This window comes from Phlebotomus argentipes, unplaced genomic scaffold (genome assembly GCF_947086385.1).
Source record: "Phlebotomus argentipes unplaced genomic scaffold, Phlebotomus argentipes genome assembly contig_15, whole genome shotgun sequence".
Lineage (NCBI taxonomy): Eukaryota > Metazoa > Arthropoda > Insecta > Diptera > Psychodidae > Phlebotomus > Phlebotomus argentipes.
Genome location: NW_026776181.1, coordinates 2,853,359 through 2,874,232, shown reverse-complemented (window position 1 = coordinate 2,874,232; position 20,874 = coordinate 2,853,359). Strand labels below are relative to the sequence as shown.

The 20,874-nt window shown below is 39.8% G+C and overlaps 1 protein-coding gene across 1 annotated transcript; it reads right to left on the bottom strand.

The window, feature by feature from the left end:
- Nucleotides 1–16,548: 16,548 nt before the first annotated feature.
- On the bottom strand, nucleotides 16,549–20,603 carry LOC132261903 (voltage-dependent anion-selective channel-like). Its single transcript, XM_059760933.1, has 4 exons — nucleotides 20,497–20,603; nucleotides 18,496–18,815; nucleotides 18,193–18,420; nucleotides 16,549–17,480 (listed from the first exon to the last, which is right to left on the bottom strand). Exons 2-4 carry the CDS (start codon nucleotides 18,813–18,815, stop codon nucleotides 17,180–17,182), a joined length of 849 nt encoding a protein of 282 aa, XP_059616916.1. The 5' UTR covers nucleotides 20,497–20,603; the 3' UTR covers nucleotides 16,549–17,179.
- Between the last annotated feature and the right edge of the window lie 271 nt (nucleotides 20,604–20,874).

Sequence of the window (20,874 nt, the reverse complement as noted above, 5' to 3'; positions counted from 1 at the left end):
GTGTGTATAATTTAATTTTCAACACACAGAATGTGGAGATGGAATGTTTCAGGATATTTCCTTTTTCCTTATGTGAGGAAGCATGAAGTAAAATTTGCCAAATTGCATTGTATGAAACTAATTTCAATTTATTAGAATTTATATTATGCAAAGTCGAAAGTCAATATTAAAACGAGTGCGCAATTAATGAATTGAAGGGTTATTAGAAAATTTTAGGTCAGCTTGAACGAACAGGAATCTCTTAATCCAAATTCAGACTCAGATTTTCATGGAGAACAACTTGGTGGATAGCAAAACACATAACTCTCTCATATTATGCATTTGCGGTTAACAAGAGAATTTTCCAGTGGAAAAGATTTCAGGTCCGACTAAAGCAGTCTAGCATCCATTTTAATCTTTCTCGGATTATTATTCATGTGTGTTTGTTTGTAATTCTTGTGTGCCGTGGAATTAATTACGGGGGTTGGGAAAAAATCTTTCTCATCCGGAATTCTCTCCAGCCACACAGGCACAGAATAGATGGTTTTTTACTTTGTGGATTGTAGTGTCGCATCATCAGCAGTTCATAAGGCTGAAGTGTATTCAGCAGCGATATCAAACCCACTCCTCAAGTATCTCCAATTATGCACACAGCCTCGGCGTAATAATGTTACCACTGGCGCTACATTGTGCTATTTGGTACACCCCAAGACATGATATAAATTTCCTCGTGCAAGAAAATATGTAGTGGAAGAAACTGTCTTCTTGATATCTGGTGGAAAAATCGTATTTCGGACGGGGAAAAAATTGTTATATCTCGTCGTGAGTTTTTCCACCCTCGCCGTCTCCAAAGCGAGGAGATGAGAAATAACGAAGCTCTGTCAGCAAACAGAATTTTCATCCAACGCGGAAATGGCGGAGAGAAAATTTGCTTTTCAATAACTATGCAATTCATCTCACGTCCCTTCATAAAGCCAACGCAAACAAATTAGCCATACAGCTGAAAGACATACAATGTGGGATTTATGGAAGCTCCCCTCCATGCATGATGTGCTTGCAATGAAATGGTGTAAAATGGTAAATATTATCAGAAAATACCGCGTCTCACCCCCGCGAATATTCTTCAATACACAGAATTCACGCCAAGAGTCATAAATTTATGTGGCTAAACAACGTATAAAATATTCCTCAAAGGTAAATATATATAACTGGATTTATTTACATTAGATATCGTGGGAAAATACTACTCTCTTCGCATCCCATTGTCAGATACGTTCGTGAAGAAATGAGAGGAAGGTATTTGTAACTTCTTGCAATATCCTATAATTCATAGTACCTGCTTTATTTATCAAGAGCAAACATTCTCTTGTGCACTCCTGATGGCACGTGTTTCCTTACAATATGTTTCGAAATGATATGAAAAATATTACATAACATTGTTTGCAACCTTGCGAAAAACAGAGGTGGCAAAACATTGCATTCCAATATATTCCCCGTATATATTATGTGCAAGACTCGCTGTTTCAAAGTCTTCTCGCTCAAAACTTAGCCATTCAGCAGAGTGAACTTATTTATGCTTTTTAAGATGATTTCTTTTCAATTCAAAAACTGCCTTGAGCGACTAAAAGTGTATTTTCTTAAAAGCTTCTTGCGTCACTTCCCATAAAACCAAAGAAAAAGTTCTTATAGAAAGTGATGGGATAATCGATGGATGCCCAACATTATAGGATTTGCGCTAATGGTAAGCCATTCTCGGATTGCTACATATATTCTACAACACACACACACTTCATCATTTCGGGGTGAACGTGATACGGAAAACTGCCAAATAATCAAATTCGTATTCCTTCCGCGAATTTTATTGTTCGGAAATCATTTTCGATCAAGATTTCTTATTTTCATGCTTTGCTTTTCATTCACTCACATCACACTTTTTCACCCGAAAAGGCGATGTGAAAAGCAAAAGAGAAACGCATGACTTTCTCTGGCAAAAGTGTGAATGACTGTTTGAGGTGCGAATGAGATCGATGAAGGGTTGAAAAATCAGCAAATGGTATTTGGTGAGTTGCTACGGACGGGTGCAAAATTGCTAAAATCACGTTTTTATTGTTGACCAGGGAGGCATAACAAGTGCGAGAGTGGGAGAGGGCTCTTGTGGAACTGTATGTAGCAGAATTTTCCACCACTCTGCGAAATGTTTTGCATAAATCAAATTATTTGGAGTTTCCTCGTCTAATACAATGGCGCACACGCCAACTTGATGATTCGGGGATTTTTTGCACTCTCGACAAAATGCATTTTGCGCAGAAAAGGGGTAGGAAATCGCTTTCCCACCCGTTTCTCTGGCTACACTCCATGAATTCCAAATGATTCCGGTATGTGTGTGGCAGAAAAAAGGTTCGCCGCTGGCTTCAGGGTGGTCTTTGTCTCAAGTGAGACTTTGTGGTTGTCGTGCTAACAAAGTTTTCCTTGCGCCGGACCGCGCTTGCACTGAATGGTGTATTAATGATGCCCTCTGGGTGATAAATTCTCCCAATGGGAATAAATTGGAATTTATGCGGACAGCAACACTGAGAGTTTCAATTCAGCGAAAATTCAATTGTATTCTTATTCCACCATCATGCTCTTAAATTTGCTAAGTGACTTCCCTATTCATGTCCACCCGAATCGCCCATTAATTCAATTTGGCGCATTATGCGCCATTCATATTGCAAAGAACTCGGATTTCCCATGGGTTTTGGCGAATCAATTAGATAATTGGCTCCTCTCCATGCGGAAAAGTCTCCTTTGTCCATCCGAAATGCATCTATTCATTCCTTCTTCTTGGCCATCATGCGGAAAACGCCACCGAAAGATTTAATGTTTGAGACTTTCATAAACTTTCTGCTTTAAAAACTAATGTGACGTCGCTTTTCCTGGCAAATGTAAATTAAGCTTTCACCCGACAGACACAATATTTGACCTAGAAATTTCACGTTATCCTTTGATGTATGTAGGGAAGTAAAAAATGGAAATTTGTAATGTTATCTACATACATTCCATGTACATATATTCGTCGAACGTTTCCAACGAAATACGACCAACAAAAAATCGCCAGTACGAATTTCCATTTCCACGACTGAATGTGAAATTAGGCGATAATCAAATTTTCCACCCTTTTCGATACAGAGTGAAATTTCCCTCCCACGCGTTGAGGGCTTCGCGTTCCATTACCGGTTGGCTTAAATAAATATTTGCCTTTCATGAGCCATAGGTAGTAAAAAAGATTTATAACGGTCGAATTTCAGTTGTTATTTTAAATAATAAAACATTTCCACTCTTATTTTTGCACTTGTGTAGGGCTGTTGAAAGCCTTTCTGCTAAATTAAAAAGCATGCGTATGTTTTATGGTTGTGTTTTTGCGACACAAATGTGGCCAATTTCATTAAGACTTTTCACAATACACCCAGCTGAAAATTACCCTTGGAGGGAGATTCTACATGGCATGTAGCAAAGGAAGAAATTGCTGGACAATGCTTTTCATCTTTACTACTTGTCGCTCTCTCGCATTTAAACTTTATGTTATTTCTCCAATATAGAATTTGCAGTATTTGTTGGGTGGAAAAATCACTTGCAATTGATTGGTGTGACAATTTCATCTTCCATCTCGACACCTTTTCTCGTTATCTCGCCGCCCCAATCGATGTGCAATCCAACTTTCGCCATTTGAACTGGTGTGCGGTGAAATTGACTCCTGAGCTTCTGCTAGAAATGTTCGCCAGAACGCTCAGGGGATGTGCTGCAGAGCTCCCGTTGGGTATTTTTCTCAACTTGTGTTTATTGACCTGTAAGCACTACATTTTCATTTTATTTCACAGGTGAACGAATTCATCGCTGTGACAGACTGCTTTCATAGTTTAACGCACAACATTGACTGTAATGCTGCGGAGCAATAAAAGTGACAAAAGGCAAATTGAATAATTTAATTTGGCCCCTAATAATACCCCCACAACATGTAATAATTTTATATATTCCCTGCACAAATTGAAATTTCTCACCGCACGGCAATTTCGAGGCGGTGCGCCGAGGCGAGGCACATTGGGAGATGTGTGCGGATCCCCGTGGGAGGCAAGAGTTCCTCTCAAATGCTGGGGTTTAAGGTCGGAGCAGGATTTACCTTGTGGTGTATTCATATCACGAATTTCCGACCGAGTCTTTCACTGTGACACCCAAGAATTGGATCTTTGATTGATTAGAGAGACATGACACACACAACTGTGAAAATTAATGGAATTCGTGGTGCTGAGATTAACTTGAGACACTAATTAATTGTTATTTCGTCCTCAAACTTGCCTTCACAAGCTTACTGGAATAATGTGACGGAATCTCTAAGAAGCTCTGGATTTTCTCGCTTTTCACTGCCTCTGCCATAAAACGTGTTGAGTCAAAATTACTCTGATGTTGCAATGTGTTTATGGGGTTTATGGGATTTTACAAAAGGGAAGATGACGTTGTTTGCTATCGAGAAGATGGCTTGTCTCTATTACATGTAGCACACACTTCACAGTAACTACGACAGGTACACTTATCCTTATGGAAACATAACATTATCAACTCAATCCCAAGTGTGTACTTCACTCACTTATAGTTAAATGCCAAAACGCAGTGCACAAATAGTGGCAAATTGTATTTAATTTTGTTCTCATTTCCGTGAAAAGCAATTTAATCCCGAAATTCTTCACACAATATAGCTTCTACACAAGCTCGATAATTTTTCAGGATGTGTTTTTCAGGAGACACTTGGGATGGTAGCATTCCAATTTAATAACAATTATCTTCTTCGTTTTCTTACTCAGTTTAATTTTGCACTCGTGTCAGAAGCAATTAGAAGAACCATTGTATTCTTTCCGAAGGAGGAGAAACGATGGCAAAATAACAGGATATTCGATAAGCTTTGCCACTCGAAAGTACAACCAAAAGTGATTGTTTTAGTATCATTTCCAAATCCACCGCAATCTTTTTGCTCACTCCGGGAGCTTTCCCATAACATCCATAACCATTAACACTTCTTTTTGCCATTTCCCTACAATTTCCATAGTTTTTTCTCGTTCTGCAACAAATACAAAGTTACAATGTTACGTGCTATTGTGGCATTTTGCCCAAAATGCGAACTATCACGAATGCGTGATGTTCTCACCAAAGTGGTTGTACAATTTCCTCCTAACAGAGTGCAAATCCGCCGCGGTGAAAAAGAAGTCGTTAATGAACAGAGTGTTTATGTATCTAGCAGACAGTGAAAAGTGACATTCGTGAAATGCGGTTGATTTTCTAAAAATGCTCTCTCGCCTGAAGTATTTTATTGAAGAATTAAGTGACAACATCTCCATTTTCCCATACCCTGGCGCTCGTCCATCTTTCAAATGCAATTCTCCCAACTTCTCCGCACACACTCAGAATTCATTCAGTCTGGCAAACACAATTTCGAGAGCATTGTAAAATGGAACATTTTATAAAATCAATTTTCACCCTTCAAACCGTTTTCCTTAGTCCGTCTCTCGCCCGCAGACAATGCGGAAGCGGACTGAAAAGTGGGTGCAGAGAATGCACTACAAATGTTTTCCCTCCTTTCAAGATAACTCTTTCTGGATAAGGGGTAACATGAAGGATTTAGTATGATTCCGTGTGAAGCAGAGTGCATTTATTCCAATTGAATGAGAGGGAACATTTCGCCCTTGGAAAAACTGTCAGTGCATCAAAAGTTTAAATTACTTTCATTCATCTCTCCCACTTTTATTCTCTCCCCAATGTTCTTATGCATGGAATAATTTTTAAGTATCTCATCATGAAATGAAGTGGAAAGAAAATCAATCAAAATGCAAATTAACTCCGCGAGCTTTCAGTGGCATCTTCCAGAAATGTTGAGTGGCTGTTTGCCGCGCACTCTTCTTTGTATTACATCATCCCGCCAAATGACTTCCCATTATCATCAATACAAAATGCGTTCCCATTTTATGGAAAGAGCAAAAAAAAATTGCCCCACTCGGAAACCCTGATTTTCAATCAATATCGCCATTTGAGCTCTCCCCTCGCGAAAGTGGAGGAATTGTTTGAGATCCATTGGAAGTTATTCGTTAAAAATTCATCGCTTGATCGTATTTCCAGGGACGGTCGAAACTTTCGATAAGCACTCCAGCCAGAGTGAAGAAGCCACGAGTGCTCGGATGCCGTCAAAGGCTCTGGAGTGGATGTCAGTAACCCCATTTAAATGTTAATTGAATCGGTCTTGTCACTTCCAAGCTCTCCCTCGCATTATTTATCATCTCTTGCACGATGAATAAATAATATGAAAAATTTTCGTCTTATAAAATTTACATAATTTATCACTTTATGCCGCTCAACATTTTCTCGCCATGTCAAATGTTATTATTTCTCTTGATCTTGTGGGTGCTCTGAGAATAAAATTGTGGTGGTATTTTTGCCATTGCAAATTTTCTCACTGCGTGAAAATTGTCATTCGCCATGGCGCGTGGTGAGATTCAATGAAGAAGAAAAAGTTTTCTCGTGTTGGGAGCTCTGTGTTGAGATATGTGAAATGATGAATTTTATATTCCTTTGGGTTGAAGAAATATGTACTTTATCCCCAACTTTGTGTTCAGATATTCTTTCTTGCATGATGGGAAAATCTTTCGCCACATTTGCAGAAGAAATCCACAAAACTATTCTCGTTGGATTTATTCCATAAATCATCCAATCCGATTATGTAAATAATGGATGGCAAAGTGCTGTTGAAAGCCAATCTCATTATTAAATGATGTTGTTCTATCTGCGATTTTATATGGCACTAACGCAATTATGCTAATGCGAGGGCGATCGAGCTTATAATTACAGAGTGCAGCAGCTCTGCAATCACAGTGATTATCAAGAAAATTTGTGTGTCAAGCAGCTCTTGGCGCATCCTTTGCAATTCTGCGTCCATTCGATTGTGGAATGGCCAACATCCGATTACGATTTACAAGAGCCCCACAGGATAAAGAAGAGCCCTTCCGTCAGGAGTTGCCACATGGGGAAATGGTTACAACGACCCTGCGCTCGCTGGGACGTAAATTCAATTGATTCAAACGCACTAGACTATGTGTGTGCAAATTATTTATTTAATCCTCCCCATGAGAGCACAAATGCTAAGTTAATTAACAAATTTGATGTCGAGCTACATAGCAATGTGTTGATTATTGATGGCACTTTACCCACCACATATTTCTCATTTACGACCATTTCAATTAGCACACAAAATTAGTGGCGATAGCATTTGAATTCACCATTAATCAGCAGGCAAAAGGTGTGCGGTCAAGTGGTTTTAATTGCCAGGAAAATACCCGAAATGTTGCAACATTTTCTGTATTCCTTCCATCGTTGAAAATTACAATAAATGCAGATGTTGCATATTTATCCCAACTATCCTTAGTCGCAGTGGAAATAATTCGAGTTTGATACATTTGTACATGTAATTTTAAACGTTTTAAACACATAATTTCAGGACATTTTTTACCTGCTTTCAATTAGTAATAACTAAACTTGACTGATTGTACGTAGTAAAGTTAGAGATGATAAACATGAATATTTTACGTGTAAAAGTTGATAAAAGTTGATTTTATGAGTTTAACGCTCCTCTGCAATATTTTTCGTCCAAACTTCACAGACCGTGACGTGTTTTCCTTTGTAGCAGTCGTAAAAATTTTAGGGACTCTCTCATGTCAAAATTGAAATGAAATGATTTGAAGTGATGGCGACTTGAGGGTTAAATGGTCGATCTAAAAACTTTACAACCGTGGCATTCTCCACTCTCTGCAGCACACTTTCTGCATATACTTTCTCTCTGGCGAAATGTGGAAGATGAATGTGTATTTATTTTATTGTGAGTAATGATGTGGAGTAATCCTTTTTCGCTAAATTTTATTTATGTGATTTTCTGCCCCAGTGTTTCAGGGTGACACTCGATTTCAACTATTGTGACATGAGTTTTTATTTCTCACATAAATTGCCGTCAATATGTCGCCTGGCGTGGAGGGAAGACAGCTCGGACAGTTTGGTGGTGGAGTTGAATAAAATATTATACGAGATATTTCTTGCCTAGGCAAGGCGCTCCGCCGTGGACTCGGAGGCTTGCATTTGAATTCGTCATGGAGTTTCCTTCATGGAGGGGACAAAAAAGCATAAATCTTGTGGACTAGTTCCAACTTTACTTCATTTCTTTTCCTTCACACAGATTCATTTCTTCCCTCGCTTTGCGCAAATTCCCCCTTGTCAGTCTCATTTGTAGCATTTCTTCCACCACGATTTACACAAATGAGATGCAATTGCACCCAATAAAATCATGCTGCAATATGCGTTGTACTATTTTTGATTGCACTTCAAACTAAATGAGCATTATTTGCTGTTGCATTCAAAAATTGATTGCCAATAATGGAAGGAGTTACAATGAAACGTGATAACACAGTGAAAATTCCTTTTATCGCGATAGTCCTTTCACTGGGGTTTCAATTAATTTCCTCCACCATCGCCATGCAGTTGCGAATCGAGAAGGGAAAATCCATCTCTGTGAATGTGAAAAATGAATTAGCTCCGGGTCGATGGAAATGCATGAGTGGCGGGAATGGATGAATAAAGTGAAAATTGCAATATCAGCCTTGGTATTTGACTCTTGATAAATTCATTATGGTCCAACATTCCCAACACATGCCATATTAACTCATTCACGGTGTCCATATACATTTAATTCGGCAGCAGTTGTTCTGTATATCCCATGAAAAGTTCCCATACATTTCCCGTCCAGAGTGAGGAAATTCCTCGTGCAAGGCACAAGTATGAGCGAATTCCGCTCTAGTATTGATCGTTGTATTTGATTTATTGATTGGACCAATTGTTTACAGAGAACAACTTGTGAGTTTGCAAACGGAATATTTACCACGACGTGCCCGACGAACTCGCAAATTCAATTAATGTTGCATGCTCTCTTCAAGCTCACATCAGCTTTCAGGCCATCTTTTGTCTATCAAAGAGCGGCTCCACTGAATTTCGCCTCTGCTGTGCAGCCTTTTGTCACCTCACCGTGTTAATTGCACAATCACAGGCCAAGAGACGAATTTCCCCATGAAACTGGCAACGGTGACGCCAATGGTTCATGGACAAAGGACCAACAAAGCCGAAGTGTGTGCATACGCTGGGTTTAATGTAAATTAACAACACCTTGTGTTGAGTGACACAAGATAGTAAATAAGGAATAACGAGAATATTCGAGGTTGCTGATTGAAAATATCTAATGATAAGTTAATCCTTTTGCAGAGAAATCTAATCACAAAGTTTAAGCTCCCTCTCTATCAGTGCTTCAGTGGTTTCGTGTAATTATTCACCTGGAAAATCCCATTTAGCTTCTTCGTCACTTCTAGCACACAATTTCTCACACTTCTCACGAGACAATTGTTAATGAAGGTGGTGAAAATCGAATGATTTACAAAGTTTCCCGAGAAACTGTGCCTATACAGTATTCATGAACCTCATGTCGAATATCTTGGCAACAAGTTAACAACAGACGCGGTGATGGTAAATATCTTGGAATGTGTGCGTGGTGAGATTTGAATGAAAATGCTATTTAATTAAGAAGCTCTATATTTTATCAGTTGCAAGTAAGCTTAGTTCAGAAATTCTCGCGCGTAATTCAATTTTCTCGCTGCGCTAGACTGGCAAAATGACTTGATAACAGTGAATAATATTCCTTAATGCCTCTCTTGTGCAGCATTCTTTTGCATAAAATGAAAACATGGACAAAAGGTGGGAAAGAAAGTGCCCAGAAGCATGACAATGGAGGGAAAGCTGGGCGAGAAGAAAAGTCTCAAGACGCCTCGGGAGTGTATATAGTGGCTGAAAAACTTTCCTCTGCATATGTATCAAGTTTCCTCCCTAAAATATTACACATGCTATATCGCGCTGTTAATAGAGACTCTCTGTGGTGCTAACAAGTTCTAAATCATATTTCAAGAGATACAGCTCTCCTCTTAATAGAAAAGATCTGACGAGAAACTTTTCTGTGCACAGGAAAATTTCAAATTCCGTATTTGGAAGGAGTTCAAAGACCTCTTTTTTTTCAACTCTCAAAATCATATAACGCGTCGCAATGTGATTTAAATAATGTGAAATGCGCGCCCCCGAAACTGAATTTAATGGCAATTTTCACTCAAGTTGGAGGAGAGATTGTGGCGTAAGCATTTAATTAGAAAAGGTCTGTAAATTTATTCGCAAGTGAATTTATGAAACGCCTTCACATTGAAACCCATTCGCAAAGCTCCCATCTGTTAATTGTTTCTGACATGATGAGTGAACAGCAAAGTTCATTGTGGTTGGCTTTTCACATGCCTTTCGCATGGGGAGCTTTTCTGGCGCCCTGAAACGGTTATTGCCTAATTAATTTCATTTACGACATAATCGTCAATTATTATTAACCATTAAACCATCGCTCATCAAAGGAGATAATTCATCCCGCTCATTCCGTATTGACACCATAACAAATTCACATTGTGAGATAAGGAGCTCGAAGTTCTCAGGAAATATTGTTAGATATGCAAATTGAATGTTTATAGGATTTTTACAGAATGAAATTGCGTGATCAAAGGAAAATTTCTCTGTATTTTCTGTGTGGCTTGCATTTTGTCTCGAGACGTTTTTACGATTGAAGCCTCTGGTAAATTCAGTGTATGAAATTGCGATGTGAAATGCCTTGAACATGACGCAGCATTAAAAGTCATTCCATTTTATTGGAGTCATTGATATGTGGAGTTATCCTATATCCAGAGCGCTGAATTTCACCATCATCGACTCTTGGCTTACAATTTGAATCCGCCGAGGAAAATTTCGAGAAACATTATCTAAATTTTATTGTGTATAAAAGCCATCCAATTGATATCAACGAAGAGACGCTCTCGAGTGTCGAAAGTTATATGAAAACATTTAGGAAAATCGTCCAGAGAAGTGGCAAAAATGGGAGTTCGAGAAAAGTGCCCCAAAAAACTGAGTGAAACTCACTGAGCTTGCGATTATTGTGATTCTAGCAAGAACCATGTTGTATTGTGAAGAGAGAAAAAGGTGTTTGCAAAACACTCACTTGACGTTTTCACTCCAGAAAAGCTCCATTATTTTCTTGAAAGCTCCATTACAACATCTGTCCAAAGCAGATCGTTAACAATAGCTGTCAACGCTCACCTTCATCACGCCAATGATTTCTCTAAAGTGGTTGTAATAAAGGTGATATTTTCGTGGAAGGGGGAGAAATTGGCCAAATGCTCCTGAGACTTTATGAATTATCCAGTGTCATTGTGCATTTACTGCTGCGAATCACAAATTCACCCCCATTGAAGTACATATTTTGGGAAAATTCGCCAAGAAAGTTTCGTCAAGACGCTGAGAATTGTGTTTATCGCTCATTCTGCTGCCTTGGGCGTCCCGAGAAATTCTCATCCCGAAACTGCCTGTGGAAAATTGCAAGTTGTTCGACGTTGGCGAAAGTCTTTAATCAAAATTATATAGCAAAGCAGACGAGAAATTCATCGTGCGAGATTGAAGTTGATGAATTTTCACTTTGGGGTGAAGAAGAAGTGAAGAAGTTTCTCATGTGGAAATATTGCAATTCACAGTATTTTAGAGCGACACAATAAAATAATGAGGGCGAATTTGCATTTTGTACCGCCTGAGATGCTTCTGTGTATCGGAAAAAGTGTATCGTGATGAAGGGCTTTTTCACTTTACTGTCATTGAGTATTTTTCCCCGAGTCACTCTCGGGGGGTGAAAGGGGTGGTTTTGAGGAAAGTTTCCCATCTTGATGGAGAGCTTTGCAACACCCAAGAATGCGGGAAGTTTATTTGGGAGAATCTTGATAATAATCTTAACTCGATTTTGCCACGCTGAAGTGTATCAAATGCTGGAGAAAGTAATTAAAACACCTCTTTCTGGGGAGAGACAGAGTGGCAAACTAATGAATTCTGCGAGCTGTTCTGATGCACAGATTTAAGCTTTTAAAGAGTCAACACTCCACATTTAAATAAATTATTGGGATTGTGTGATGTTTCGAAAAATTATCTGGTGATAAAACAATAAGCGCGCAGCACGGGAATTAATTTGTTTGCATAAATGATTGAACAGAGCACATAAAATCTCTGCGAAACATGTCGTTTTTCACTGGGTGGCTGACCAATAAATTCTGCATTAATAAATGGCGCGGCTTTGTTAGAATTATCATTTTCACAATTTCCTGTGGCGAAACAAACGGCACTGCATGCGAGAGCCTGTGAACTGAATCGATCATAATTAGATGAGAATTACTGAAGCCTACATTTTGTCCATTTCACTGGCAATTATAACTCTTGATGAATGCATTTCACAACATATTACATCGCATATGAGATTTTCAGTTGAACAATTTCCCTTTCGGCAATTAAAAAAGCAGCACTGGCAAATCGACATTTTGGCAAAATGTGCAAGATTTGTGTGTGTTTCGAGTTCTATGTTACCAGAAGGATTATAATATCTCTTCTGGGAAATGCTAATGTGGTTTCATCATCCTAGTTACATTTTCTGCATGGTATTTACATTAAATCCCACAACAAGATGTTTAATTATCAACAAAAGACAAATTACTGTGCAAGAAAATTGGAATATAAGTTTCAGCTTACCAAGTTTCATCATGAAATTCCATTTGATTTTCATCTCACTGAATTCCATTCGTATGATACATCCAGTTATTCAAGAAGGGAAACTTGAAAGTTAAATCAAGAAATGTTATTTAGATATATGGGAAACTTTCGCCCTCTTCATTTTATTCTACACTTTGTGTGTCGGGGAAAATGAGAAAGTTCCGTCCATCCACAATTTAATTACTCTATTGAGAGATATTGTTGAGATTTGAGATTTGTTCTGACACTAGTTTCAAGATTAATCCTCGAACAAGAGACTGGAGAAGATGCAATGTCTTTATGCGCTTGAAGAACTTTCTCATTTCCTCTCCAAACTATCATTTAATCATAGAAAAATGAATTGCCGGAAGACATTCAACTTCCGACAGTGGAGAATTACGATTGAAGAATGGGGAAATTAAAAAAAATGCCATTTCAAATGCGACCATTGCAGTGAAAACCCAACAATGACGATGAGATGCTCCACTGTAATTGGTATCTGTTGTTTCACCCGAGAGACTCTGGTGAACAAGCGTGCACTTGGGAGATGGAGAAGAGACCGAAATTGCCTCGGACAGAAGCTCAAGAGCCTTCAGGTTTCATCAAAATTTGAGGCTGTTTCCGATATCAATTGAATGCTAATGAGACAGACAAAACATGAGATTGCCGATTATCTTCCACCTGTCGAGCTTCACAATGCCAATATTCATTAGACGTGTTTGCTGATGATTTTCCGGGAAATTAATAGGTGGAAGTTCAGCATCTGTAAAGTTGGGGAGCGTGAGGGGTGAAGATGTTAAATCTCTCAGCACTATCAACGCTAACGCTTGAATGATTAATTCCCTCCCTTATTATTATCATTCGTAAATAATTCATTAATCCATCAGTTCCACATTTTTCACGGTGATTATACTACACACGAAGTATAGCGCACAGGTTATTAGAAATTCCATTGTTTTAGCATATATATGTATTATCTAGATAAAGCTTATCAAGAGGAAATGGATCCATTAAGCTTTTAAAGTTGGCGAGAACCTTAATTCCAAAGGTTTTTCTACTCTTCAAAGCGTTTGTATGTGAAGTTAATGCAAAATTCACTACTAAATAATTTGCGCAAAAGCTCCGCCAGTGGAGACGCCTGGTACATTTATGATAAGTTCATGAATTTCACCAATTTCGCATAGATTTTCAACCTGATTTCCTAATGAAAAATTGCTACCAATTTATCATCACATATTCTTTCAATTTCTCAAGCGATACTCTCGAAACTTCGGTGAATGAATCTAAATTTCACTTTATTGAAATTTATACCATTTTCACCGCAAAACTCTCAACATTTTCCGGGAAAAACTTTTATCATCAGATCCCCTCATAAGCAATTTGTATGCACAATTTTGCCCTATATAATGAATAAATTCTACTTTGTGCTCTTCCCAGCCACATTTTCCTGTCTGTCTAACTTTTCTATTTGCTCTCTGACGCTCATGTGACCGAAATATGTGAAATATTTGCATGAATAATTGGGTGTAAAGTCTGAAATATTTGCTGCGATGAACTAAAAAAAAAATGCAGGCATTTCGGATTGGGAAGTGAATTCAGCAGCTAAAACTTGTCACAGATCGTTGTCAGAGGTAGAAATTAAACCAATCTGTGGCGAATTTATCTTCAGTTGCATGGGAATGTGCAATGCAATCTGTTGTCATGACACTCCAACCCCTAAATTACCTGTCCACGTAGGCAATACAATGGCTGAGTGAGTACCAACCAATCTGCTTTATTCTAACTTCCACAAGCCACAAAACTCTCTTCCTCAATCAATGCTGATTTCCACATCAAAAGCACGGGGAAAATCATACTTCTTCTGCTCTGCTTGAGCAGAAAAAGGATTGCGCAAAGTACCTAAATTATTGAATTTGGAGCTTCTCATTAAACTTTCAATTTCTCTCGAAAATGGTGAAAACTTTGATGGCATCGCGCGTCTTAAATTTTAATTGTGTTCCAAAACTTCTTTCTCCTCGCCCATTTCGCCATTGGAAATACTGAAAGGCAATTTATTATTCCCCAGATAGACAAAGAACACAGTCTCACAGGAAGTATTCACCCCAAAGATGCAAGAATTCCTGAGTTGAGCCACATTGCTAGCCAGTTATAGACCATTTTCAACAGTTTGCAGATGACGAGCACAGCAAAAAAATCACTTCTGACTGTAATTTAAGTCCGGAAACTCATTAAGTCAGCCTCAATAAAAAACCCGTGGCAAACAAGAGACAACTCCCATAAAATGCGCCCAAAAATCGATTCTCAGCACCACACTTGGCGCAGCTAACCCGCGAAGGCTTAAGGTGGTTATGAACTTTTTCCACTTCTGCCAGAGAACTCTCGTCACTCTCTCACATCGTCCAAAAGGTGACACAAGCAAGAAAGACCGCGAGGGTGGCTTGTAAAATTATTTAGAGCAGCGTTTCGCCTGTTTTGTTGTGTGTGAGTGAGTGAGGAAGTTTCGCGCTTCACAACTTTGCCCATGGCCAAATCCACAAAGTGCAGAATTTAATGCTTTCGCCCCGGGGCGGAAATTTATCTCCGTTTATCATTCTCGGTCAACGTGTTTTTCTTCCGCCGCCAAACGACTCAAGGAGTGTCGAACGAGCCACCAAGAAGGAGTTCCCGGCTGGGAAATAGAGTGCTCCCTTTTATTACATGCGCCTGAATAAATCTCCCCTGTCGCCCACTTCTTGCGGTCGCAGAAACAAACAAGCCCCAAAAGCGAAGGGTGGGTAATTTATGGGAAAATATGCAAAATTTACACGGAAATTAACAAACTCTCCTTGTAAGGCTGTAGACAACTAATTCATTTGTTATTTGCGGATGTTCGCTGAAGAAATCAAATCAATTTCACCGCGGTTTAATGCTCCTCGAAGACTATATGATCTCGTAAAAAGTGCATAAAGTGCAAGAATGTCATGATTTATGAGACATTTTGATATATGCATTCCCCCCCCCCCCCCCCACATTTTGCCAAGGAAATCGCACTCGGCGCTGCAATGAATACTTGAAAGCCCCTCGACAGGAATAGTAAATGATACACTTAACATGCTGAATTTCGTGGGAGGACGCAAGGAAATTATTCACCATGTTCCACCAGAGAAATGAATAAATTTCTCCCAGTGCAATAAAACAATTTCAAACCATCACTCACAAGTTTGAGAGAAAGATAAGAAGTGCAGAGCATTAGTTAATCTGAAAGCTCTATTTTGCAAATTCTTCCTGCTCTTTGAATAGAGCGGAAATTATGAATGGAAAAAAGATGAGATGCGAAAATATTCAACCTCAATTACATTATGTAAAAGTTGTGAGCTTTTTTCTTCAAACGACGGGTGAGACTTTTGAATATTCACAAATTAACTCATGAATAAAATCATCGTCTTTGATGAGGATTTTCCTAGAAAATTAATGACTTTACCAGTGAAATCTTAAGGAGATTCAGTTGACAGAGAAGCTCCATGACAATGTAATCTGAAATAGTATCTAGTTAACATGCGTGTATTGTGAAAGTTGAATGTCTCAATTGTGACACTTTGTCAAATGACGAATTGCAATTAATTTGATATGTTGTTTCTTTTATTCTCATATCCACATATGCATTGACACAGAATTGTAACAATTAAGTGCCTAAGATGCGATAGTGAAGAAAAATGAGCAGAAGAAATGAATGAAATGCAGAAATCATACTTTATTAGCTAAGACGCACACCATATGACGAAGTACTAAAAAATTTCCAGAAAATCCTCAACTTAAATCAAAATCCATTGAAAAAATACTTACAAAAATGCCTAAATTAAAACACCAATTTCTTTCTCAAGAGACAAAAGGCAATAAATGTTTATCATTTTTATTTCTCTTCCATCTAAATTTCATGATTTTTCTCAAATTGTTTAAATCTTTCTTGAAATAGCTTTTGCAACATGTCTAATAACACTTTCCATTGAATGAGGAAAACACTTTCTTAAAATCCTCCTCCACACAATCTCTCTCCAACACGCTTTTCATCAATCCATAATCTTCTATGGTTTTTCATTCAATGAAGGAAAAAAGTTAAGCATGAGGGAAATCAGTGTCTCAAAAATAAAAAGTACAAGTTCGTGTTTTGCGCATTCTCGATCTTGTGTGTGTGTGTGTGTGTGTGAAAAGCTTCTCCGTTGCAAAGTCAGGATTCTTCTTGGTGAAGTATATTTTTTCGCTTCTGCATACTGTGTTTTCCATCAAACTACATCGAATTTCTCTGTTCCATCAATTTGAGTTTTTTCTCTGTCAACTAAAATTTTATTGTATGACTGATTTTTTGCTCATATTTTTTCTTCTTTTAAGCTGAAACTTGAATTCACTTCTCTACCGTTTTTTTTTAATAGTTTTTCCTTATAAGACAACTTCATCATCCTCTCGAATGGATCTCTCTTATCTCCACATTTTCCTTTGCCCTTTCTTCTGTCTCTGGCTCCTGCGCGCTTTAGGCCTCCAATTCGAGGGCGACGCCAACTTTGTGGCCACCAGCATTGAAATTCTTACCATCAATGAGGGTGGAAAGCGTGAGTGTGATGCCATCGCGCAACTTCTGTTGGTATCCCAGACCAATCTGGCTGGAGTTGTTCACCTTCGCCCTCACGGCGGCATCCTTGTCCAGATTGTACTTGGCGCCAATGCCGAACTTCGTGGCATTGGATCCAGAGCTCCAGGACAGCTGCACGGCGGCGTCCAGGCGATCGTTCACCTTCTGGTACACAGTGCCGCCGAACTCCTGGCCGTCATTGCTGCACGAGAGAAGAGAAAAAGAGGTGTTAATTTACTAACAGTTAGGACCACCACACTCAATAATTTCATTAACCAAAGTCAATTTAACTGTCGTGTAAACATGTCTAGAAATCTCAAATGACTCACATTCGTCACATTATTCAAACAAACATCCACATTAAATTGTTATCAATGCCATTCGCATGCTTTTTTTCTCTCTCTCTTTCCTATAATTGGAATTGATAATGTGATTCTGTAACACTTTTGCTTTTCCCCATCAACACAAAATCACATCATTTTAAAAATACAGCACACTTTGTTATGCAAGAAAGTACACGAGTCAACAAAATTATCTCCCATTTTCTTCAAGCACACACACACACAAGGAAAGATTCTATGCAAATTATCAATGAACATTTCAATGAATTTTCCTCTCATGCTAAATATAAAATACAATTTTGCTACAGTGAATTTTATAAATTTCCCAGTCTCTAATAAATTATATCGTTAGACTGAAGATGAATAACAATTAGCATTTGGCTTGATCAACATCTCACAAGAAATGTGCTCTGCTTCAAAAGACCATCCACGTGGCGCATCATTTGAATAATTTTATCTCTCATTCTCTCCTCACTTGAAGACCCCGCGTCATGCTCATCAATCAGCAAACCCAATGCTCTGAGCCAAGACAGTCGATCAGAAATAAAGGGGAATCAAAGGAGGAACACTCACACGTTCGTGTGGATGACAAAGTCCCCGGTGGAGTACGCCAGAGCGAAGTTGTTGGCAGTCACGCGGCTCTTCTGCGTGTCAAAGCTGGTCTGGTAGCCGGCCAGCCATCCCTGGTACCCAAACACGGCCGCCGCGTTCACCAGCGGACCCGCCAAGTCCACATTCACGTCCGAGTTCAAGTGCACATAGTCGTGGCAGTACGCCGCCTTCACGCGCGCCGTCTTGTTGCTGCGAAAGACAAAACTCACTTTAGCACCGCGCCCTCGCCACGCCACACTCGCGCGCGTCCTTTTGAGCTCATACCCCGACTGAGGAGCGAAGGAGCAGTCCAGCGTAAGCTTCAGCCCCTCCAGCAGCTTGTCCTGCAGCGTCACCTCCGTGAGCAGCGTGTTGTCCGTGTTCCAGTTCTCCGTGAACGTCAATCCATACTCCTTCAGCTTGTACTTGGTCTCCAGCGAGGCGAACACCTTGCCAGAGTCCTGATTCGAGTTGCCACTCGTGGAGAACTCCACGCCGGAGTTGGTCTTCGTCTTCACGTCCAGCTTCCACAGACCAAAGTGGTAGCCTTTGTTGAATATATCGCGAGCCTGCTTGCCCAAATCCGCATACTGTGGAGGAGCCATCTGCAAGGCACAGAGAGAAGAGGAGTTGTTACTTAACGCTGCGCTCCATTTGAGAAGCCTTGGAAATGTTTCCACAATTCGATAAGAAATCTCTCGTGACTTCCAAGTTCTCAAATATTTAAAGTGCGGATTGTTAACCCTTCACTGATTTTATTTCCAAATCACATCTCTTGAGATCTTTGACCTGTTTCTCTCCTTTCGTGAGTCAACCACGAATTTTGCCATAAAAATGCGAAATTAGAGCAATTAGCGGAGAAATACAAACAAAGCTACTTATTATTGTTGCTCGTTTAGCACCTGATTATTAGAAAAAGCCAAAGCATTTCACTAAGTCGCAAAACTCAATTCTTGTCTGAAAATTAAATAGGGCAAAGTGAGGCCAATTTGAACACTGTTTGTCTCTAATTGTTACAATACTTAGTTGACTCTATTGGACTAATTTTACAGTTCTAGTAATTGCGCCAATATACTAAGAAATTTCACAGCTTTATTTGCAAACAGTGCTTCATATAACTCTCTTAAAAACCCGTTATTTCTGCCCCAATCTTCTCTATACTACTTCAAGGTCACTCGAAACCATTTTAAGCATTAATTAGCTTTCGTTGATGGTCAATTTGTGACAAGCTTTTGGCAAATTTCATCAGAAATCAAGTGATTTTCTAGCCTCAGATTAAATTCGTTTACACGAGAATTTCTGCCATAAAGCGCGTTAACACTCCTCTTGGATAAGGTTTCTCTTTACGACACTGGTAAAATGTCTCGCAATTCATCCTCGCAATCTGAGAAGAGTGAGGAAAACTGGAGTTGCTGCAAGGGTTAAGCCTCGGATCATCTTCCCAAGTGGGTCGTGATGAAAATTGTCAACAGAAAGTTGACTGTGAAGGTGTTTTTCTCTCTTCTCCACCCGAAGATTACGCAAACGCTTCGGGCACGTTGCGCAACTGCTTGTCGCGCGCGCGTCTGCCGTCAATCCGCCGGCCGGGGGCGCTCTCGTGGGCCCCACAATGAGAGACTTTCCACATCGGTGCACACAATTCGATCGCGGCGCACTGAGTTCAAGGTCCGCGAGGTCAATAACATCGACGCCTGTGGCCAGCACTCCCGGAATTCCCGGAATGCCTCAGGGAAGCGCGCACGTCTGGGCTATTTTTGGAAGGCTCTGGCGTGTGGAGAAGCGCCAGAAATGCCCGCAAGGAAGCCAGGATGTGCCGAGCGAGTGTCCTTGGACAATCGCGACTCTGACCCCATTCGCCAATCCCAGGACGCGAACGCTGCAGCGAACGGAGGCGGAGAAGTCTCGTGACTAGGACGACACGATGGCGGAGGAAATCGATAAAAATGGCCTGATTACATCATCAATTCTGGAGCACATTCTCGTCCTTGCACTTTTCCAGCCCATCCTGCGCGCCGTCAGGCAATTCCCATGCTCCCATCGCCCGAGAAACACCTCCCGAGTATTTCTGTTACGTAATCAATTACAGTAAATGGCTTGTGGTACGATTTTTCTTCCCTTTTCTCTGCACCAATTGAACAATTAGCACCCGGCGCTCTCCATCAACTTCCACTTTTCGCCTCGATTTTCACCCATTTCCCACTGCATTTTCAGGCCAATATCACCGAAATACCGAAGACAGGCACATTGACAATAGATATTGTGTGGTTTAAGGAGGAAATTGCTCACCTTTTACGCCTTTTTTGGGGACTTTTTCACTGCAATCACCGAAACACGAACGCACTCAACCCAACTCTGCCAGGAAATGTGAAATGCGGGGGGCTTTAGAACAACATGGCGCCACCGCGACGACAGCGCATCTGCCGGGATTTCGAGGAAAATACCAATTTTAGCCATAAATAACCGTATCACATCGATTTGTAGAGTAATTCCTTGCACAATCAATTCTCAATAATATTGTTAAAGCAACAAAAATCACTGCCTCCCGGAAATGTGGAGCTCTACTGAGAAATCCCCTAATTTCCCACGCAATTTCTTTATCCAAGTTATCCCAAGCGGGGATCTGCAGTGCCGACACCGCGTGCGCCAAAATTTACATTTTTCATG